The sequence below is a fragment of the Onthophagus taurus genome, chromosome 1 (genome assembly GCF_036711975.1).
Source record: "Onthophagus taurus isolate NC chromosome 1, IU_Otau_3.0, whole genome shotgun sequence".
Taxonomy (NCBI): domain Eukaryota; kingdom Metazoa; phylum Arthropoda; class Insecta; order Coleoptera; family Scarabaeidae; genus Onthophagus; species Onthophagus taurus.
In genome coordinates, this window is record NC_091966.1 from 34,324,841 (window position 1) to 34,350,709 (window position 25,869).

General features: G+C 32.1%; 1 protein-coding gene across 2 annotated transcripts in view; it reads right to left on the reverse strand.

Moving 5' to 3' along the window:
• LOC111425800 (collagen XV/XVIII-type protein multiplexin) overlaps window positions 1-25,869 on the reverse strand; it is a 182,115-nt gene that overhangs the window by 126,437 nt on the left and 29,809 nt on the right. For both annotated transcript variants that reach the window (XM_023060057.2, XM_023060052.2), the window contains exon 2: window positions 13,159-13,262. In XM_023060057.2, the coding sequence (XP_022915825.1) occupies window positions 13,159-13,262 (104 nt within the window). The remainder of the gene's footprint in view (window positions 1-13,158; window positions 13,263-25,869) is intronic.

Genomic DNA, 25,869 nt, shown 5'->3' on the forward strand with positions numbered 1-25,869 from the left:
TTGCGCTCCTTCAAACGGCGCCATTAATGAGGACGGAAATCAAATAAAAAATTCATTAATTATAAAAAAAAGTAAACGATCTACTCGTTATAAAATTTACCTTCCCAAGTACGTTTGCAATAGCATACGTAATTAGTTTAACTAATTTATAAGTGTCACGATTGAGTGCATTTGCAGTGATTGGTGTGCTAACAATTCCTGGATAAACTGCGTTTGAAGTAATAGAGGTAGACGTTAGTTTCTCAGCGAAAATATTAGAAGCAATTAATTCGCACAGCTTGCTGTGAGAGTAAATTTTAAAATGGGTATTAAATTCGATGCTTTTGTTTACCAATTAATAAATGTCTAAGTAAAAAGTGTACAAAATAATTTGTTTGCATAAGAAGGTGCAAACCATCTTTCGAATAAAAAAGTGGCAACCCAGTCATTCCAGCGTTATTTATTAAAATATCTAAACGATTCTCTTCTTTATTGATATCACCACAAAATTTTCGTACAGAATCTAAAGAAGATAAATCCAAAAACTTGCCGATAACATTTTCGTTATTGGTTTCTTCAATTATTTTTTGTATCTGCCACATCAGCTATAATAATTTTAGCTCCATGACCAGCTGAAGCCATCGCTGTTTGAAAACCCACTCCTAAATTTTAAAAAAACAATTTTACTCGATTCGACTTAATAAAGATATGGCAGGGATTTTGTTCATTGCCAAATAAATTTAGAAGATAATGATTTATCAAACTAACTTTAACTGCGTAAGATTAATTATCTAAATTAATTCCAATGTCAAAAATTATTGCAACAATTTGTTAAATCATAAAATCGTGGATAATTTAAAAAAATCGGATAGATGTTGAACAAGAATTAAAATGTTGAAAATGAATGGTTCGAAAACGTTAAACACAATTAATTAAATTTTTGTTGTAAACTTTTCGGTACTAATTCGAACATATCCTCCGTGCTGTTAACTGTTCTTGGCAAGATAACTAACATGTTGTTTTAGAACTAATTCTCCGCTCTACCTAAAACTACTTTACTTAAGTCTACTTAAGTACCGGTTTCCGGTTTTCGCTGGATACCAAGAGGATTCGGATTCACTCTTAAAAGTACAAGATAGATATACGTAAATAAGTATGAAAAATTAATCACATTCAAAAAGGAAATCACTTAATTCGAAATCATCAAAATAAGTATAAAGAATATTTATAGCTAACCATAATAATACAAAGTATTTGCAAGAGTCATACAATATTGACCAGATCAGAAAAATTTTCGCATTTTTACAAAAACCAAAAATACCATTTGACGTTAAAAATTATGTTACAACATAAGACTTTATTTCTTTAAATACATTTTCCGATATTCAGATGAGAAGTAATGGTGTTAACGAGACTGAAGCTGTAGCGAACGAAAAAATAGATGTTGCATTCTACTGATTTTGAATATCGTGTTATAATATTATGAGGAATTTGAATAGTATGCAATCATTGATTTTAAACAAATGTTACAGTTCCATTATGAATCATCTATTCACTACCTCCAGAAAGTTTGACCCAGCAATTTATATTCAACTCAGACACAAATATACATATATCAAATCTCTGATTTCTATTCGACTATAACAAAGGATGGCAGCATTATTTGAAGATTGCATATACAGATTAGGAAAGCGATTAAACTAGAACATTTATGCATTTTATAAATAACGAAAATCAAAACATTATAATCATTCCTAATGGATTAGAATCAAATATAAAAATTAAAAGCTTTTTAAATTGAAAAGTACCACGTCAACACGTTGAAGCTTGTTAAGTAATTAAATCCTTCAGGTTACTTAATATACACTTCCTGCTAAAGATGAACTTTCAAAACTTAAAACTCCAAAAAATGTGTCAATTTTTTGATCAACATTATTATTTTAAATAAATCTACCATAAAAAGAGTTTTCTAAAAGATGCGGGTCGATGTTGGCAATTTGTGGCGGCCCTGTTGTTTTGATAGCGGCTATCAAATATGTTGTTTATTATTCAATCACTCATGTCAAATCTTGTGGATCATCATGGCAAGCAAGATGCACGATTGATGATAAACCTTTATTATCAAAATGAGTCTTCGTTAGCGGAAAATGTGTAAACAAAAAGCCAACGTACGTTAAAGGAACGCCAATTGTTCGTGAACGAACCCGAAAGAATTGATTCCTCAGGTTGTGTTCGTGTTCGGGTTGGGTTGTGTTCGCATTTGGGTTGGGTTGTGTTCATATAAATTACTATTTAAGCATGACAGACTTTCTGACATACTGTGGTTTATTCAGAAAACTGACCTTACCTAACATTCCTTTCCTGAATGATTGACGTTGCAAAACAAAATTGACCTTCCTCAACATTCCTTTGCAGTATGATTGGCGTTACAAAAGAAAACTGGCCCTACTTAACATTTCTTCGCGGAACAATTGACGTTTCAATAGAAAACTGACCTGGCTCAACATTCCTGGTCGGGATGGTTGATGTTTCAAAAGAATACTGACCTTTCTTAAGATTCCTTCACGGTATGATTAGCGTTTCAAAAGAAAACTGACCTTTCTTAACATTCAATTGTCAAAGAAGTTTCTTGTACACAATACGACATTATACGAATTTTCGTCCTGATAGATATAGAGAAAAAGGCTAGAGAAACGATAATAGAATACTATTGCATATGCAAGAATTATTGCAGCCATGCAACAACTATAATTTGGTGCATGGGATATGGTATAGGGTATTTTGAGGTATTTTGTATAGAATGTAATAATACCAACGAAGTTTTTAAAGCATGAATGTTTGGTGGTATCGAATTAGTCACCACCAACATTGTAAAACTCGAGAATTGCGAAAAACGCGGTTTTAAACCTGTTTTACGCTCACAGTTTCTTATTATAGAATAAGTTGAAACAAATTCATGTTTCAACATATTTCAAGATATCAGAAGTTTTCACAATCTTTCTATCAATTCCATATTATATTGGGGCAATATTGTTATATTTAAATCCACAAGTAATCCTTAATGATTTACTTAATGCTAAGTACACATCACAATTTTGCTCTCTCCTAATTTTAGTCCAATAAACACTAGCTCTGAAAACCTTCCTAGTTATATATGACGTAGTCTACATTGGGTTAGTAGTATGTGCCCACTCATCACCTCTATCAGTAATATGTTAATTTTCGTTTGAAATCCTTACAAATCAGCTATATTGTACTTCAATAAGATAAGAAATGAACAACAAATATAAATATCAAATATAAATAATGAGTTAAACCAGAAACCTGGAATCTGTTACATTGGACATATTTTTCTTAGTCTGAAATTTGTGATCTGTACACTGTAATTTCTAATTTTTCCTTTTAGTATCAAGTCAATGCACAATAACTTTGAGTATCAAGTCAATGCAGAATAATTCAAATGTCTTCTAGAACAATCTAGTAATCTGTGATTACTACATTGTTGTAGATACATGTTCCATTTACAAACCATTTTCGTATTCAGATCTATGCAAGAACTTCTATTTAACTTTTGAATCTAGTTTGACAACTCTTGGAGTGTGAAACGTGCAATCTGTGCGGTGTAATTCCAGGCTTCTTCTTTGAGTGTGAAATTTAAACAGTATAATGATAAGCTTTTCTTGAAGTTTGGATATTGTTATTTGTGTAACATTACTCAGACTTCCTCGGGTAGTTTAGAATCAATGATTTGGTCACTAAATTTAAAATTTCTCTCTGACTTTAAAATCTGTGTAATGTAAACTTAATTTCGTGTTGTAATCCAAAATCTGTGATGTATGTACCATGATTAAAAATACTCTCTACCATCAAACCAGTAAATTTATTTATTTTGTAAATTTCTGTATCAAATCTTATTAGTTTTCATTCTCGATATGCAACTTATATTACATATAGAACTTATCAATCTGTCTATTTCATTCATAAATCCCAGTTATTTTTCTCGATGATAAAAAAATTGTTTAATAAAAATTTTAAATAGATATATCATTTATTATTCGGAATTAATACATTATAAATTGACTACATTTTCACATTAATGAATCACATTGTATTTTATAAAAATATAAACAAGAAAGTTATTATCTAAAAACCTTTTATAGAAAGATATTTATAACCAAGCAGCTCCCGCATTTTTTCGATGATCGGATAACCTTAGAAGAATTATTAATAGAGGTCGAACCTCCATTAGCATAAAAGATCACAGAGTTGTTATATAAATAAATTTTAAAGCGTTCCACGCCGGTATCTTCCACCGGAACCACATCGTGGGACGTTTTACGAACACACCAAAAAGCCATTCTAAAAACTTCGTTCTTAAAATTCCTAGAAAAATTAGGCAACAAGTAGGATTATGCTAATCAAGAGTAAACGCAAAATTATTCAATTTTTGTTTCACACTTTTCTCAACTTCAATCAACACTTCTAACATGTGAGTATTAGTAATCGAAAATTGCACATCTGGTGAGGCGAGTAACACTTTTACCATGTGGAATCAGATGTGTTAAGTATCCAGTTATAGACTTCTTATAAACACTTTCACTTTGTGTAATAAAAATATTAACTTTAACCTAAAAATACTCTTCTTTTTATGTTAGTAAGTGATAAAAAATTAACTATCCTAGATTATTTGTCGATGACATAATAAATAAAGATTAAGTCCCCAGATGAGAAAGAGGGGTATTGGGATAGAAAGTACCGACTATTGTTACGTAATAATTCGGAGCACGATAGGTATCAAAACGAGCGAGTGAGGACGGGCTCGCACGCGAGTGTTTGAATAATCTCGTTGCATTAGAGTTGGTGATAAATTTCGAGCGAAGTCGAATTTCCTTTTTAGCCGCGCCGTCACCGTTGCGAGCCCGCTTCGGCTACTCGTACCATTCCGAACAAATTATGGCCGATGCACCAGATAGCACACCGCCATACCATTGGAATCTCAGTGCCTAACCGCTTATATTCGCCGCTGTCAGCTATTTATGGAGGAACCCAACTGTCTCTGGTTCTCTCCAGGTAGAGAACAATATTAATCACAAGCAAAAAGTAAAAAAAATTAAGAAAAATTACCAAAAATGGTTCTTAAGAAGATCTTCAGCCTCATTTACACAAAAAAGTGTGTTCCAAAATGATAACAAAAGCTAAGTATTTAGGATACGTTTTATCTTATAAAGATAAAAGTTTGATGTATTTCCTATTTATCATTAAAAAAATCTTCACTTAATATAAATCTTTAACTGTAAAACTTTTAAGACAAGAAAAAGCGTTATAACTTTTTCCTAAATGTCAAAATAAATAAAAAAATTATAACATTAAAATTCAATATCATAATAATTATAGAACGACTTAATCTTCTTTAAACGTTAATTGCTGTTTTCTTGTATAATTGGTAGTTGCTTGACGAATTATAATTACAGTTCCATTAATGGACAAACTGGGCTTAGCAGTTAATTATGCACTAAAGAACACATCCGTTTTTTTTTTATCTTCATAATTAAGCTTATCGATGTATGTTTGATAACTTGCAGATTATTTTGAGAATAATTATCGTCATTTTGCGTAACTATATACTTGAAAGTTTGTACATTATTATCAATTTTTGCTGTAATCATCCAGTAATGCACTAAGAAATTTTTGAAAGGAAAGCGGATCTCGGGTTAATATTTCAAAAATTATGGAGACAATTTCTAGTAAAATAGAAGTACTTGTTCTGTAAAAAGTATACAGAAGGACATTATTTATTAATTTTGACAAAATCGAGAAAAATGATTGAGAATCTCATACATATTAGTTATTTATTGATGAAATAGCTTCACACACTAACAAGGAGGGAGAGAAGGTTTCTACGACGTTCTTTATTAGCATCTAATTGCAGATTATCTAAATCTTAATGATTTCTTGATAATTGGTTGTCCAATTTTTGATAGATTTGAAACTGCCTCAAAGCCTTATTTGGAAATAGTAAATAATCTGAAAAAGCAGATCTTCTATCTTTTCGAGGAAAATAACCTTTTAGACAGAAGACCTTTTAGAATTTATAAAACCAAGGGCCTCGCAACTATGGTAGAAAATATTGCAACAAATAGAACTAAAATAAACCCTAAAAAAAGTGTTAAATATGTCCCTAATTGCCTAAAAGGAATATTGTGATGAGTGAAAAAAAAGAACACAACTGGCTATGAGTTCAAACGTCTGTCTAAACTATCTGCCCACGTCTGTAAAGCGTTTTGTCCAAAAAAGGGCTAAATATAAAATAATGAAGAAGCTTTTTCTCAAAATATTATCTACTGCATATGACAACATGTTTAGAAATTTCCTTTTATACTTAATTTAGCGTTTATATGACTATGAAGATTATATAAATATAAAATTTATTTCTCATTAATCAGACAATTGGATCCGTGTTGGGTTGGGTAACATTCAGGTTGAGTTTGCTTAGGTTCAAGTTCGGTTGGTTTCAGATGGGTTGGGTTATAATTATGACCAAATGTATCATCTATGGAATGGTATAGTAAGTTTTTTGAAATATATGAGCGATTTCTCAACAATTTTAAATGGCTCTTAATCTCCACCAATACTCCTCAAAGAATTCCAACTCTCTCTATCATTATTAATCACGCCCAGTCAACTCTCAGTTTTACTGAATACCTCATTCATTCCCAATAGTTCACTCAATGACTTTCAATCTCTCTCTTTCAATAAAACATTTTAACTCTAATCTCAATTACTAAAGTATCACAAACATTGGGCAAGTTGAGGATCAAAGTTGTTGATTTTGCAACAACGAGTCAAAGACAGAAATAAATAATAATACATTTCTCTAAATATCTCTTAATCTCCTTCACTTTCATATACTTACGATGGATATCTACAACTATTACAAATTCTAAATACCTCTCATGCACTTCCTCATACTTATTAATGAGTTTTAATGTCATCAAAAGATTCTGAGTTTGTCATAATATGTTGGGGTATGAACCCCTTAAAACATGTAATTGAATTTCGTCGAATTACAATGAATAGGAATTCATGGACATGTATTTAGTAGATGCTAATAGCTATTGATGTTTTCCAATATCAGTAATTTCATTTGACTCCCAAACTCAATAAATACCTCCCTATGGACGTCAACACCATTCAATCTTCATCAATCGCACCAATCAATTACTTTCAATGGTGAATTAAAAGAGATATGAAAAAATTACATGTCGTATAAAACCGATAAAGAACTGAGATAGTAGACAGAGAATAGATCTGCATAAGGATAGGCCAAAGAGATACTTAATATGCTATTTTACACAGATTTTTAAAGCTTATCTTGTAGCTTAAAAACTTGTTTTGCCCTTTTTATTTATATAAGTGAAAATTATTGGAGAATGAACGTTATGGCTCACAGTTTTTTGAACTTTCTTAGGCATGATTAATAAACTATTGTTTTCGTTGCTGGTATCAGCAAGAATTCAACCAGTTCTAATACCAAACTTGGTACAGGTTCTTCATAGTCTAAGTTTTTACTATTGTTGTATACAAGCTATTTTACTATTACATACATTTTGACTACATCACTTTATCTTGGAAGTAAAGATATAGCACTGAATTGCATCGTTTATTACAACCAACTTGGCTGTTGTTCAGAAAATCTTGATACTGTGTCTTTCAGAGTAGGATAACAATATATTTACAAGAGGCAAGCTGTCAAGATAAGTGTAATCAATAGTAATCAAATCAATAAAATTCAATCATGTTATTAGGCGTAGAACTCATCTTATTATTAGCCCTATAGATAACGACGCTGCTTCAACCAAATATTATCTTAGAAGTTCATAAGAGAGACACTTGTCTTTAATTCACAAATTCACAAATTTGTGATGAGTGGCTTAAGCAAAAACATTTAAAAAGATTAGAAATTGAGATGATAATTAAGCCCATGTTATAGTTTTAATCAACCTTTTAAGTCATTATCATTTTAAGTAATAACTTTTTTTATTAACTTTAAATATTAAAATAACTAACGTAACTGAATATTCGTATAAAATCCATTTCTAGGAAAATGTAAATGGAAATTTCATGAATTGTTATTCAAAGTGTGAACCTTTCAATACATAAATACATCTTGAAAAATTACTTTTACTTTTTATGAAAATCTATTTGAAAATTGTTAAATTGTTGTGAATATTTGTGAACATTTTGAAATATTTATAAACTGTTGATTAGATTTTAATACAAATTAATTTTATTCTTTTATCGTTAAGATAAATAGTTATCTCACCCATAATTTCCTTCAAGGAATGTAAATAGAAAAGATAAATTTATCAACTTGGCAAGAAGACAAAATTTTCTTCTTCCTCATTCGTTTTGGTGACCCAAAAAGAAAAATGCGTTTTATTCACCAGCCATTGTATCTCTTGTAAGCGCCGGATGCTATTTAAGCAACGTCCAAGATTATTTAAGGCTGACTACTGGCAACTCTATGCCAATGACCGACTCTTACTCACTCTCTTCTGCGTTGTTTCAATGCCACTTCTTTAAAACAGCTTGAAAACGATACGAAGAGGCGTCGCTCAGTCTAGAGTTTCACCATAAACATAAAAGATTTTTCTTGTAAATCTTGATGGAATTTTTAAACATTTGGTTTTGATTACAGGTGAATTAAGGAAAAATTCTCTTAATTCCGGCACGTTTAAGAGTGGTTCTCTGTATATTAATTGTAAAGGGTCGAACTTCGTCTAGAACGTGGGGTTCTTTGACAAGAACCAACTGGTTATTCCATAGAGTTGCAACTAAACGAACGTGGAATGGCAAGTTTTCGAGACGTGTTACAGTTACGTCTCGTAGTAGATGCTTCGAAACGATGGCTTTCCGGCACGTTCGAAAGTGGCAGCAACGCTGTGTATTAATTGTGCGAGGCCGAACTTCGTCCAGAACGTGGTGTTCTTTGGCAAACGTTCAAAACATTCGAGAATATTAAGAGGAAATACAGAAACATTGTTTTTCTAAAATAAAAATTAAAAATATTGCTGTATAAAAAATTATTTTTAATATCTCAAATTAAAGCTTTTAAAATATTCGGGGAATTTAGACTTAATTCATGTTTTCTTTTCACACTTAATAACTTCATATGATTTAAATTAAATTACCAGACAATGAGATAATCAAGATCGTGACTCAACAACAGTCGCACACTATAATTTAAATGTCAACTCTTGTAAACAATCAAATAAACTTTTCGTTTTATGACATCAAAGCATTCCAAGTCATAATTAACTTTAATATAAAAAATTTTTCCTCGTTTTTATGATACAATAAAATTTCAAAAACGCATACGAATTGTGTATCCATCATTTCGAAACAATTAAAACGGAGAATGCATGTTACAATACGCGTATCGCGGAGATTAAAAGCCGCTTCGTTGCATTTTGCAGCGACGCGTACAATAAATTCAGGTCGTTATTTTCGTTCTTTCGGTGCCCCGTTGCGTTGTTAGTAGGAAAAAAGTGGGTATTTAAGCGCGTCGTCTCGACGGGTTGGCAAAATTTGTACACGCCGTTATTGCTACCGTATTTCCGAGGCGAGAATTTGGCGACAATTTTCTTTGTCACATTAGTGAGAATTTAGGTTCGGTTGTAAATCTCTCGTTTCACGTGTCTGACCCGACTATGGTGGCTATCGTTTCGTACCATCTAAATGGAAAAACGATTTAATGATTCAATTAACGAATTCTCTCTTGTCTCAAACAAAATATTTTATTGGAACAAAAATAATTTTACTAAAAAAACGATTTATGGTATTAAAAGTGATATTAAATGAAACGGGGTTAAATGGTTCTTTTGGGAATTGAGTTTGTAATAATAAAAATAGTTGGAATTACTATTCGATAGTCGCGTTAAGCAATGAGAGCAACTTAAGGATGGTATAAAGTCATTTTATGAATAGAGGAACGGAATCACGTACAAACGACCAAACTTTTCCCAGAAATGGTGCACATTTCGCGAAATCGTGCCCAATATTTTTCGTAATCGATGGAGCGGACTGCATTTTATAGGCTAATGGGTAATTGGACATTTTTTTTATTGCTCCAAATATGTCCACCTAAAAAAATTGGATTTTTTTATTATCCAATTAAATGTTCACCCAAAATAATAGAAAAACTCTATCAACATTAATTATAAGAAAATAGCATACATTTAGTGAATAGGCAATTATTTGGGTAACCGAATTAATTATTTGTAATTGGAATCGTAATAATACGGGAATAAAAAATATTTATTTTGTGATAATTACGTTTCGCTGACGATTTTTGTTATTGGCACTAAAAAAGAGAGAAAATTCATATTGTACGGAGGAGGGAGCAGTAAATGATATATATCATGGAGAATTTCGAAACGCTTTTCGTACGCTGGTTTTAATTCCCAGATTATTTTCTTTAGAGTTATTTAAAGTCCTTCGTGTATGCATCACCAGTCGAAAATATGCATCAGTAGGAGGAAAAAATACAAACGAAATTTGGAAACATAGGATAAGGAAAACTATAAATAATCATATACAACTTTTTGGACTTTAAATTATATATTAAAGATGGTAAAACTAAAAAAAATATAGCTAAACTTAGCTATATTAGAAAAGTTTATATAACTATACAAACTTTGCTAAGATCAAACGTGATGTAAGTGTTACGCTGCGTCTTTGGGATGTTGTTAGTGTAACGAAATGAAGAAGACTCAGAAAGTAGTTGAGAACTATTGCGGGCGATATTTACTGAGTCAAAGCCAAGTAATCAAAAGTTGCTATTGTATTTTTCAAAAACACGTATCTTCTGATAAAATATAGGAAACCTTAGACCTTTAAAAGTAATTTGCAGTTGCTGCTTAAATTTTTCAACTTTGATAGCCAACAACTCGGTTAGATTGTGATGCTTATGTAATGGAAGTAAAAAGACGTAAATTAGAAAAGCGTTCCATGCATGCCAACAACCACCCATCGAAGATGATACATGGAACAGAGGTCGAACATGAGAATTTTTGTTCATGAAGCAGGCAAGCATAGTTGATTCGACCTGTAATTGAGCATCATAACAAAGACTGTTATTTATTTTCAAGATTACAGACTGCACTCACGTTTCAAACACTTTGCGATTATTCGCATCTTAAAGAGCTTTCCAAATTTGCCAAAGTAATCAGCTATTCTTTATTTCTATATGAAATAATAATCAAAAGAAGTTCATTTTTTGATTTGTAAGCATCAAAAGTAGACAACAGTTTTCCATTCCAGTCCAACTTTTATTACACATACCTCTTCGAATTGAGGTCTTACTTATAAATGTACTCAGAATTTCTCATACTTAACTGATACTTATCATGATATCTATCAAGTATTACTACTAATTTTGTAGAAATGTTTCCCCATAGATGTTCTACTTGTTCCAGGTCTGTTGTCATCGATGCGTTGGAATTCTTGCAATTCCTTATTTTCATTAGAAACTTAAGATGAATCAGGTCTTTCTGGCTCTCCAGAAAGGTCATGCATTTTTTTAGTAGATGTTAATACACGTTTATTGTCTCTACTCAAATACGTCTTATGATTTTCGTACATTTTTTTTGCAAACTATTTCAAACTTGACTTAAGTTCAAATGCAATTAGGTAAAGATTTATCTTACCTTTTCCCAAATAGATTATGCATTCGCTAGTAGGGAGATTGCTGCTTTCATTAACTCTTTAATATACTTCACGAGTATTACATACCAGAACTACCATAACTTGTTCAGCCGAGGAATGTTTTGATCCTGTTACTTGACGTCTCACATCTCCTATTTAAAATCTACTCTTAAACACTCATTACAGATTTTAAGATGTAAATAGTGAATAAAAAGTCTTAACCTCGATGTACACATTCTGCAGCTTCGGTAATAGCAGGAATCGTCATAATTGCTTCATTCTCGTTTAAACTAGAGGTAACAAGGAATTTCGCATCCAAGACTACCCCTTTTACTGGACGACTCCCACAAAAACCGGCGATCACGAGGGTGAAAACACCACATATATTAGTAGCCGAAAAATGTAATAAATTGGACTTAGTGAAGATAACCAACATTTTAACAAAAATTTGTACAAATTTCCAAACTTTCATAAACTTTACCTAAAGTTGATTTGTTGTTGAACGAAAAATAGACAATGTCAGGCCAAAATCCTATACCATTTAACCTCAAACATTGAATTAACAAAGCTAACCTGCATGTTTATGAAAAGGGACCATCCATCTCTCACGATGAGAAGAAGACACACTACTAATCTATTTTTTATGAAACCTATCTGAAATACGGTTAGTCAAAACCACTCGGACACCTAACTAGACGTAATAAAATAAATGAATTGGGTTAAGGGTCTAATGGGTTTACTAACGGAGGACACAATGACTCGGTCCCCTTCGTGTCCTTTAAAAAGCCATACCATTGGAAGGAGGAGTTGTTACACGTTCTTAATAGTTTTGGTTCCAAGTTCAGATGCTAACATCGATGTTTTAATAATGAAAAGCTTTTATAAATAAATTTCAACACAAAAAAAGCGTCTTTCTTGCTCTTTATTATAAAGTTTCCTCGGTACCGGTTTCGGCTATTAATAATTAGCCATCATCAGCCGAATCTACATATTTGAAAATCACACTAAAATATTTTTTATCTAAACCAAAAGAGCTTTTATGTCTACTACTTCTATTTTATATCAGATAATCGCCTAATTACAACAACTATTTATAATAGAAACAAGGGAATAAATTTTGAAATTTTGAATGTCTTTACTACGATTTTTCATTCATCAACACAGTCCTGTATTAGCTTCAACTTTCTATTCGTTTAAATATTTCGCATAATGTTTCGAATAATGCGAAGTCTTAGTAATTTTAAACTTATCTCATATTGCCAACTCATTACAATACAGACTCTGTTTCGAATTACAATAACACACTTTAATTTGCATATTCAAATTAAGAACATAAAATATAAATCATTTTTGCAGATTTTTATACCAGGTTATCGCGATGTAGGAACAATAATATTATGCCACATAATTATGTACAGCAATATTTGTGATATTTCATTTTCTACAAATAATATTAATAATATTTTTTCTTACCTTCTCGATCAATTTCAACTCTGAATGATGGTGGAAGATCCCAGTCATTACCGCGGGAAATCCCCATGTAAACTCCAAGCAGGATAAGACAAACTTGTTGATACCTGAAAATCCAAAAAGGAAATTACTATAGACAGAATTTTGAAATATAGTCGCGTGAAATTCGCTGGAAAGAGAGGAAAACAATGGCCCAGTGGATAAAGACATCTCAATTACTGGGTACCTATACACGCGCGTTCCGAAGAACCGAGACGAACCCCGAAGCGCGGGATTTCAACCGTATAATTTCTTCCTCTTATTAGAAACACAATGCCAAAGAGTACTAAAGACCCATTATGGTCCACCCACCTCCGCGTTCCCCCTTCACTAATTTATTACTTCTGCAGGGATTTCTTTGAATGGTGCGCTCTCGCATAAATCGAGGTTGTTGGTTGTGGCCCTTATGAGTACGATTTTAGAGATTAATTGGTAGTTCTACCTACGTAAATGCAAAAAAAAATGAATTCGTGTAGGAGATAATGATGAAGAGTGAAAGGAGTGGGTTTGTTCTTTAGATGACATGACAAAAGGAAAATAAAAATAAGAAGAAATTGTAGATTTCTCTTATTAAAATTTATAACCCTTCTTGTTTTGTGAAACTTATATTGAATCGTTTTGTGCTCACTAAAAATGTGACGCTAAATCAAAAACGCTTCTTGTATCGACACACGTGGATTTACGAACGCGGAAATATTTTTCCACTTTTAAAGCTCCCGTGTACAAAATAAACCCTTTAAAAACCGTTACTGGTAACATCGTTTGCCAATACGCTTCAAGAGTACTAGGCAGTAAAACCATAAATCCCAGTTTATGGAGCACCGGAGGTCGCAACGAAGTCAAACTAGGGGAAAATAAAGTGCACTCATCTTTTTTCAAAAACATGAATATTAAAACGTCAACATTAAAAAATAAAACGATATTTTTATGGTTACCAAATTTTTCATGCTTATTAATAATGGTAAATTGTGCATGAAATTTGGTTCAAAAATAAACTTTTTGATCACTTTGATCGTTACATTGGTTTGGAGATAAATCAAACAAGTTGACGTTTCATTTACAGACGGATCTTTCATAAGAAAATCCGAGGTGAGTCAGCTTTTCGTCTGACAGTAAGAATCTAGGAAGATCATTTGCGAGAGTTCGCGTATAAATAAACGCGACGAAACGCGCGGTCTGATGTAATTTTAGCATCGACTTAAATACACGGACATAACTGTCAGTATAATTAGCCGATTTTCGGTTTAGTCGGTTGATTTAAACCCTAATAGCTTACGGTGAATTTAAAACATTTCCGGATATCCTTTCAAAAATAAACCAACTAACATAAAACAACTATATAATTAAAAGTAATCTTCCCATATTATATTATTATAATATATTTATTATTAACACTTTCTAAAAAAAATGTTTTTTCAATAATTAATATCAAATCACTTTTAAAAAAAATTAGTATAAAAATTTGATACATTCTCAATGAAAGTGTATAAACTTTTACAGTTTTTATCAAATTTTGCAGGTTTATAGCTTTATATTCTCTCGTGTAACACATACTAATGGTTCACGGAATACGGTTTGGAACTAACAACAACTGCAGGTACCACAAGCTGTTAATTGAAAAGCTTCTTTTTCAGGTTTAATTAAATTGACGGTTTAACCAATTTAACAGTAGTCGACTGAAACGAAAAAAAGGTTTTATTGGAGTAACCACGATGCAAAAAATTATCAATAAGCTTGGATTACACGGACCACAAACCTATCATTAGTAAAGCGGAAATTCAATGACGACCTAATGCTATTGTACACGTTGCTAGTTAGAAAAATTACTGACGACTTGAAGGAAGTGACATTAAGAATGGGTGCAAAAACATAGTGATATACGAAATGACACATGATTTCGATGGAAGAATACGATAAACTTCATTAGTACTGTAAATCTATGCATATCCAGTTTGAAACCGCTATTGATCAGTATTAACAATATTCATTTATCTTGTGACAACCGTTTAGCAATAATGTCAAGTACTATCAGGTAATAGAGCAATTAATACACATGATAGGCAAAATCGTTTTCATAAAATGTAATATGTCAATCTTCTATAAAGGAACTAGAGACAGCTAATACAGGAACCGTTATGATGTTGATGGTTGGGTTAACCTCAATGCTGTAATATTCACTCCAGGTTTACTGAAATCGTGACTACCAAATAGCTTACCAAAATTCCCTTTGAACAGAGATAACGGTAGTATTTTAAGATTTTTATAATAATTGAAGGCAAATCCTATTATTAATTCTTTTAATTTTAAATATAACTCCTCCAGAAACAAAGCATATATATCATAGTAACATATAAACTCTTTCGGAAACACAATTACAGAGATATTTTCGAAATATCTTCACTTGAAGTAATCAAAGAGCTAGAGATAGTATTTACATGAGAAATTTGGGGAATTAGTTTCATAGGAAGGATTTTGAGTTTTGAACGATGATGATGATGAGCTGAGTAATACGGAAAGTGTATCTAATGAGACATCTTCAAAAATATGGTTCAACATTATGTTACTTTACGATCCAAAAACACCATTCTTATAACGGATTTATTTATAATTAAACCTTACAAGTCATGTATAATCTCTATCTATTAAGTGAGTGATCTCTTTTTAATTAATTTAAGTAGATTCTATAAAAATTTTGTGTCCGGATTTATGTGTTCTCTTGAATTAGATCGGACGATGACTCGCAGAACTTTGTTTTGAAAACACTAGAGGATAGTTGTGTTGAAATCGTTGGCAGTACTTGAGACCACACGTCCACACTAGTTTCAGGATCGCTTTGGAGAAGTTGTTTGGAAATGCGTATAATTGTTATTTGAACGATTCTTATATTCTAATTCTAGATGTTTCTGGGTGTACATTCAGTTTCAAATAGGCGACACGTTTCAGGCTTCATAAGGATCGTAGCATCGTTGATGGCTACGCAAATTACTGCAAGTCGAAATCTGCAGTGGTAGGATCAAACTTCTCGGACCATTTGTCGGTAGAAAGTTGTCCTTACTCAAAATGGATATGATTCTGGATCATTGTATCCTTATACAGAGTTATTTGCTAGATCGACAAAGATTTGTATACTAAGAAGCTTCAGCTGAGCAGATATGGACCATCTTCAGAAGTTCCTCAATACTCTAAGATTAAACTGTGGTTGATATCACCGAGATCTAAAAGTAAAATGTGAAAAGCTGCTTAGTACTGATTTAAAGATTTTCCTGATAATTGTATTCACCATAGATGCTTCAACAACTCTTTATCACTTAATGTAACTAAATCCTTTATGATGATTTCCTCTGAATAGATAAACATTAATAATTACGTGTTCTTCATAGAAGACTTATTTTTGATATTCAAATCCATCAATTATAATCTAAGTGTGCAGTTTGAATGCGGGTTGACTTTTATTGACCATGTTCATAATTAAGTATAATTTAGTAGTTTCGCCATGGTTTCCAGTCTGGAGATCGCTATTGGTGGTATGTATCAATCGTATATTTTACGCTTGATGTTTTAATTTGCCAAAGGCTGTCCAGCTCAGGTGTAGTCTGTGCTTTATCTCAGCTGTCTGATTTCCTTGTCCTAATGGCGTGTCCTAGGTAAATATATTCTTACTTTCCACCAAATTTGTTTTGCTAAAGTTCATCTTTAGTCCCACTCTCGTTTGGCCGTTGTATTTAGTTGTGTCACCATATCTGATAGTTTTTGGATATCGTCTGCATAGCGTAGATGGTTTAAATAGGTACCATCGATGTTAATCCTTTTGCTTACCCATGATAGTGATTTGAAGATGTTTTCGAGTGCCAAGGTGAAGAGTTTTGAGAAAGTAGTATCTCCCCAGCGTACGCCTCTCTTAACTTGAATACATTGCTTGCAGGAATGCTCAAGTTTCCATGTAACCGTTCCTGAAGCCATATTGTTCTGCAGTTGATATGAATTGAATTTATTTGCTAAACTGTTTTTAAAAATCTTATTGACGAATTTGCATAGATGTGACAATATTGGCGTTATCACCCCTTTTGAAAAGTAAGATAACCTCTGCAGCATGTTATGTGTCTACGATTGTTCCTCCCTTCTGTAGTTGTAAATAAACAGTTGTTGTATGCAGACATAAAATGTTTAATTATTTAATAAATTTAAAACTAACTTTTCTTCTGAGCAGCATCATAAAATGTTTCCATTAAAATAACGACTTCTAGTTGATTATTCTTATAAAGTAACTTCGTTCCTATAAATAAACTATTCCCTGATGATATTATAAAACTTCCAGTTATACCTCCAAAAATAAATCAACCAAGAAAAAGATTTCCTGCAATTTTATCAAACGTTTTTTCTATCTACTATATTATCTTTAACAAAGCTCAATTACGGTTTCTGCTTCCGTTATTAATTACTTATAGAGAGGAAAAAAGGGGCGAGAGAAAAAGATAAAATAAAGTAGACCTAGTTATCTATAACACGAGGGATATTACATCCCCAGCCAAAGCGAACGTCGCGTCGGTCGTCGGGGGTGGAAATGGGAATAAAATGAACCCGGGGGCTGGATAGAAGATCTTTCATAAAAGCACACACAAAACCCAACGGACAAAGGCCAACCGGTAATTAACTATTTGTTACCTTAATCACCCTGGGTTTTGTTCTCGGTAATTGCAAAACCACTGTTGTACAACTGAAAAATATTATCTAAGGATGTATAAAAAAAAAATTAGTACAAGAAAAAGTTCAATGATCGTATTAATATCGTGTTGACGTGATCGCTCGATCTGTCTACAAGAAGCCCAGACAACGTAATTCACTCGAGTCTCGATTAATTCGCAGAGAATGCTTTTGTCTTCTCCTGGTGGTTAAGAACCGTACCTTCTCACCACATACTCATTTATCGCTGAGTGCTAACAATTTGATTCTATAGATAGAGAGACTCTTCAAGACATTGGCATTAATTGCGTAGGAAGCATTCGAACGCTTCGGAGGTCAAAAGACTGTCTGTGAATGAACATTGACATCGATCGAATCTTCTTTAACTTCTTAACGTGTTATTAATGAAGCCGAGAAGTTTTACTACGACTTCAAAGACGACAACCACATTCTAAAACCACAAAATAAAATCTCCGCAAGCAGCATCATGTTACGACTACGAATAACGAAGAAAACCACGATTTCTTATCTTTTGTTTCTTCTCAGGATTGATTACGATGAAAGGAATGTGTGCGGTTTGTTTTCTCTCATCCGCAAACGAAAATTTATGATTTACGCATAAACGGATTCTTGGATTTTCCTTATCGGGAAGTATGTGTGGTTGTTTTATTGCGAACAAAATAAAAGAAATAACTTAGAGTGTAACGGGTCGATGAACAAGTCAACAAGTTGGCAACAAATTGTCTGTTTAGTCTAGAAAATTTAAATTAGCCAGATGATTAAAACGACTCTTATTCGATCAAACCAATGTAAACATCCTCGTTTACTCGTTAAATTCATTGAGCAAATTTTAAATCTTGGAGAGTGCTCGTTAAAAACGTTCTCTTTCATTATATATTTTTTTGTTATCAAAATTATATGAAATCATTTCAAACACCGTTATATTACTAATTATAAAGATACGTAAAGATGTCGTCGACTTTAAAATTATTTCGGTAAATTGGTCGTTAGCGCTGAAAATAAATAAAGACATTAAGCGTTGCCCTGGGTTCGGTTCAAGTTCTCCGGTCTTTAAGTATATAGGCAATGTCCGTTTTAATTGTGCAGTTTAGTCGAAATAAATTGCGACATTACACCACCTTTTACGGTCCCACGGGAAATACACAGTGCGCGCGATCGATAAAAGCCGCCGCCGCTGACGGTTCAAGAAGTCCAAAGAAAAAAAAATTAAGGGAGAAGAGGGTCGAAAAGAGAAAAACGTGTGTCCTTCCTTTTAGATTTCTTCCAAACGAATGCTTCCATCCAAAAAGTGAGCTGCAACCTTTATTTTCTTCTTGTTGAGTGAACCAGCAAAAGACTTACACTTTAAAAGTATTTTTTTAGTTTTTTTTCAAGGTCAACAGTACAAGAAAGAGAGAAAGTTTTCTATTTTAAGTGATGAATAGGACGATTTCATTTTAGAGCTTTTTTTTCAGGCAATTTTTATTCATTTTTAAAAATAGCCGATTCAATTACGTCTTTCTTAAAAGCGAAGTTACAGAAAAACTTTTTTTTCGCCAAAATAAATGTTAGGTATAATTTCTGGTTGACAGATTTAGCCTAAAACTTTCCACCTCAAATATCGTAGTAATAAAGCTTGCATGATGATTGTATATCGAATCAGGAATCATGGCACAATAACAATGAATCGGATCAAACGAATAATCAAACACCAAAAGATAAATGTAATGATATTGATGAATCTATCAATTAACCTGGAATTTCAATAAGCAAGAATATTCGTACATCTAAACGATACCAACCTCAACTGGTAACGAAACTACCTATATTGGATTTAACAGGTTTCTGATGGCTTGAAAACATCATATTTGGAAAATGATATCGATGATTAAAATGATATAAGTAGCCATTGTTGACAATCAATCGGATTATTTTTCTGCAATTTTCCATGGTTTACCATGCGTATATGGTAGGTTTACCACTTCATAACGGATGTTCTCAACCCAATGGCGGTCAATATAGTTACCAGCCAGTGCAAATCGTTAGAACGCAACATGAGACGACAGGGAAACGCTTGCTTCAAAATATTGATTTGTGGCTCGTATTGTACTAGCAGTTAAGGTAACATTGCTTAATCCTGGTGGACAAAAAGTTACGCAGTTCTAAATCATTGATCAATACTCAATATCGCTCGCCATCCACAATAACAACTTGGTCAGCATCGTCCTAAAAAATTCCTTTCTTCCACATTTCTATGTCCGTTTATTTATCAATTTCAGTCCTTGTTACTTTGATACTTTTACAAAATAAGATAGATCATGGTGCACGCTTTGGCTACTACAGTTCCATCATAAGACAGATAAGTCTGCGTATATAAGCTACAAAAAAATGGAGCTCTGCTCATAACCCATGGAACATCGGACCGTACTAAGTACTCCCATGAAGAACAACAATTTGTTATCTCTCGAACAAATAGCAGGCAATAAAACAACAGCGTAAAGGCAGAATATATTCCGATATGGACCTAAAGAAGCAAAATATGAGTCTCATTGTAAGAGTGCAATGGAACAGATAACAATCCAAGTATATTGAGAAGACGATAACCCTACAGTACCAGCAAAAGTAATGACCCAGAGGCAAACGAATTTGGATAGTAATATATAAAAACAAAATTAAAGACTCTTAAAGACTTGTTAGGCCATTCTGTCACGTGACTATAAACAAATGTGATATAAGAAACTGCAAACAAAATTTTAATGCAAACTTCAAGGCAGCAGTGAGCAAACTTCTTTAAAATAAATTCTAGAAAAAGTAATAAGGAAGAATGTGTAGAATCTGACATTTTACACGAAAGAGAACGACAAAAGGATCAACATAACCTGTTGGCAGTATGATAATATTCGGAAATAGCAGCAAAGAAGCAAAATATTGGCCAAAAAATGTGCATAGAGGTGTTGTACTATTGTAGTTTTAGTTGCAAGATTGCAGTGGATTGGAGCAACCCAAATAGATTGAAAAAACAATAACCATGAAGACTATTAAGTAAATGATTAATGAATTACATAGAAATTTAGATGTCATAATCTAAATGTCTACGGAAACAGAGTTTAGGATTCAACGGCCATTCTGCCAAAGCAGGCTTAGCGTCAAAGAAACAGAATAGTTTTGGAAAAGAGACTTTAGTAATGGAAGAAGAACGAGTGTGCAGAATCTGGTAATTTATGCCCAAAAAATTCTGTGAAGCAGGAAAATATGTAGAATTAAAACCAAATAAGCAAAATATGAGAGCACTACGAATGTGCATAGCCAACAAATTTAGATTATGACACAGAACAGAATTAAAAATTCAATCGATATTCTTCCAGTGATCCTGGAATGAATGTTTTAAGACCATGGTTCACAACATGGCTAATTACATAAGACAATGGCTGATTTTACAATACGTTCGAATATCAATTCGGAAAAATATCATTGTGAGTTAAAACAAACTTCGCGGAATAATCCTTATTTATTGATTTAGATATATCGTGTACTTGGGAAAGGCCCCGTACCTCTTCACTCCATGCTCGTTTTTGTGACATATTATGGGGAAACACTTGATGTTCAACTGCAAAATTACTAAAAATTCACGAGTAACTCCGGACAAGCCATTAAATCCATTCAAAGTCACTTTCATTAGATTTTTCATGTCATTTATCAATCGAGTTTACAAAATGTGGATATAAAACTATAGTTTATTTATAGCAATTTTGCACACATTAATACAACAACTAAATTTATACTTTGCTACAGATTAAAAAGTTTAATGTTGTTATCGGTGTTTAATGTTTGAGTTATCTAGAAGAGAGCACATCAAGGATATCATTGGACATTAGGACGTGATTGGATATGACACGATTTTGTATGTCATATTTCTTTAATAAAGTAATGAGTTGATCGGATGTAAAAAATCAGTTTTTTATATTGATAAGAAAAAGTATGATTTTAGAGCGTTGGCATATCTGAAAAAAATTTAAAAAATATGTAAGTGTAGTGTAATTATATTTGCTATCTTGATGTGCTTATTTCATGTTGCATTTTGTTGAACCATAACTATCAAATAATATCTCATTGAGTTTTAATTTCTACTTTTCTAAAAATTTCTTTAAAAATCACTTCTTGGCTTTATATATAGATATGTATATAATTCAATAAACCGCTCCAGGAAATTTATTATGACTTATCACATTTAATAGCATAATGATACGGTTTGAGTGTTATAAGTCATTTCTATTTACGATTACAAAGCGAGATCATTTGGTATTTTAACGACTGACCCATATCTTATGACTGCGCTTAACCTCGAGATCCAGTTTTCAAACAATTCATTTGATTGACGCTTCCTCGAACAAGTTTATAACAGATTTGATTGTATATTTCGTAAAAACAAATTTATCAATTCCCCGATTCATCACAAAACCTCTCATTTTCATACATCCAAAGGCTTTTTGTTCTGAGGAAATCATTCTCACGATCGTGATTATAGGTTCTAAACCGATTTCCCGTTGCTAACAATTTTCTTAAAATCTCCTCTTAATAAGTGCATTCCGTTGTAACTACCGCTTTTAACAGACCATTATTATTGATTGCCTCGTGTGTGACCCTCGTGATAACATGTGTTTACTTAGGCGAAAGAAAGAAGAGAAAAATGTTTTAATGCAATATCGTTTCGAGAAAGAACCCATGAATAATTAAGACTTCTCAACGAGAATTTAATCTCAGTTGTTACTAATAAATTAGAGTTAACCTACTTACGATTGCGGAACGTTTTGAAAAATTATGTTAGTGTTGATAATGGGACCACAATAAATCATGTAAACGTGTGTAAATAAATATCTTTAAGTTTATTGATAAAATTCAAATTGTGTCATTAATAATCAATTTAAAACGTTTTAATTTAAAAAAAATATTTAGTATTTAATATTTGTTTTTCAATTATTACGTTACAGGTGTTTTAATGTTTTAAATAGTTAAATAATCGTAAAATTATTTAAATTACGGTTGTTTCGTTCGCTCATAAACGCACATACATGTACATTTAAGAAGTAATGTTCTAGTCTGCGAGTACGTAGTTTTCATAGCACATTTCACTATTAAATGAATTAGACGAGGTTTTATGAGGCTCATAAAATACTGTGGTATATGGAGATGCGTTTCACTACTCAACGGAGTTACTCCTTGTGAAAGCCAGGAACACATAACGTTTCAGACGCGAAGGAATTTCTTCTGTGAGCAGAAATTTTCAAAACGACAGACGACGACGAAGCTTGGTAATTAATTTTATGAGAATGGCTAATGAGAACCGTAAAAAGAGGTGGGTATTTTTCGCGGAACATTTCTTACCCATTAATTACCCGGAACTAAATATAAATTTTCATTGTAACGAATGGGCAATGCAAAGAAAGTTAATCATGCATACATATCAAATGAAATGAAAGAGCTAAAATTTAAAACTTTGTTGTTGTGTTTATTAATGATGTGTAAATATTAAACCCATTCAAATTAATTATTCCCAGGTTGGACATACAAGCAAACGTAAACACATGTTAAAATTAATCATCGTCTGTATAATCAACTCCGTTATAACTAATTAATTAATTTTCTCGAATATTAGTTTATGGATATGTACTAATTACATTAAAATTGTTTGATTTCTGTAATTAAAGAGGATTCTTTAAACAACTTCATCAGTACGTTTAATTTTCATTTTTGAATTACTGTTTTCTATTAGGTTTTTTCGAGTAGTACTTTTATTATAAGAATGGAATTTTGTAGGTTAACATCTGGTGCTATTCCAGATGTAGGGCAACCGTGTCTTTACTCTTCCCGGCTATTTTTGCTTTCTCACACCCGACTCTTGTACTCATGGTGTCATCTGGAGTTGAGAGGAATGTGGAAAAGTGACATCAGGAACTTGTTCAGCACAGATTGAAAAAGATCCACATTTATTAAAGATGTGTTTTATTTTTTTTTGTGGCGAATTTATGATTTTAGCTATAATTTATAATACTAATTTTAATTTAAAAACCTTACCACCTCATTTTCTGTAAATAAACCCAAAACAACTTTTTAATATTTTTAATAATAAGATTTACTTTATGTTAATAAAATCAAATTCGCTATAATTTATGCTAGAAATCAGAGCTCTGCTTTATATTGCGACACTTACAGCATGGAACGTCAAGAGATCCCATCGTTTATAAACATAAGATGTCGTCTCCAATACATATTCATATTACAGTAGAGGGTTATACACATTGATAACTTTAAAGTTAAGAACACTACATTTATATTGAAGTCAGTGAATGCGTTTATCTTTCAACTTAAAGTTACAAATTTACTATAAAAGTGGATAAGTTTCCTTTTGCGAGGTTAATTACAATTTCTTTCCTTCGCCTTTATTGAGAATTTATTAGTAATTCAAATGCAGAAAACCGCTTTAGATTGAGACTTTTGCAAGGTTATAGTCAAAAATTATTATCTACCTTATTTACAATACTAAAACATCCAAGTTTGGTGAATTTGTCTAAAATTAATTAACAATTTACTGAAAATCGAGCTTTCTGAGAAAAAAATTGAAGTTATCCTTAAAATATCAACAATTTGTTTTAGTGGAGATCGAGAATCCCTTAAGGTAAATTAAACTATTCGTTAATATGTAGCGTAATTCCAAGCAGTAATACAAGCAAAATACCATATATTTACTCTTTTCAACATCAAGCAAATATAGAGTTTGTCTAAAACAAGATAGAGAAGCTCAATTAAAGCCATTTATTTAGAATTTATAGGGTTACATCATATCAACTGTGTAAATGTTATGAAACATGAATTCGAAGATGCTGAAACATTTTGTAACTGTGAAGCAATTTTATAAAAAACACCTTGTGAGCTTATTGTTGCTGTACGTGTACGGATTAATAATGCGTGTCAATAATATAAAACGATTACTACAATCAGTTCGAGTTGATTTGAATATTATTACGTATAAAAAATAATCATCAATTAATATTTCAGTCAGAATTATTTGCTCCAACTTTTGAAATCAAATGTACCAGACAAAATAATTTGTAAATATACAAAACTACACTGAAATACAGCTACTGTACTCATAGATTCTCATCAATGCATTAAAAAATCATCATGTAAAATCGTCGAGTTTGAATGAACCTATATAATGGATCATTCTGGACTTTTTAAGTCTAAGAAGACCACCTCAAAGTAAGTCCCTTAATTTTTTTCTCACATTTATTAGGAATGTTATTAGTGTTTTTTCTTAATAACCCCACACAACATTTTTATAGGAAATGGGATAGAAGGGTGAAAACCCTAATCTATTATTCACTTTATAATGGTGTATCGAAAGTGCTTACAGGCCTAGTGGTTTATGCCAACATCGTTACAACGTGAAATTTGGTACCTAAAATTCGGGGTTATTCGGTAGTTTTGCAAATTTTATTATTTATATATAATATCTTTATTTGAGCTATCGACCCGGTATCGGGTCTTTCCGCTTACTGTGAACAATTGTATATTATTCAACAGTTCGAACGGTGAAAAAGGTCCTCCCTCATGCCCACGCATTTGACACAGTTGATCCAGGGCGACGAGCATAGTTTTCTTCATAAATTCTGTCTTCAATCTCTTGTGTCGTTCGCAAATTGATTGGATTTTAGTCCTTGAGTATAGGACCTCGTTAAGTACATTATGAAGAGGATTGTTTGGGTGTCTGATTTTTGTTAATATTCTTAAACATCTTCATTCGGCTTTCTGCGTTATTGTCTTGGTTGAGTTTGGTGAGCTATTGTTTATACTCCCTCTATTTTATTAGGTTAAGCTCATTGTAGATATCTAATTTTATCTCGAATATGTTACAACTGTTAGAAACGAGTTGCTACATTATGGATAGTGGAACTTTTGCTTTACAAGTGCACTTAAAATCAAAATTATAACATTTAC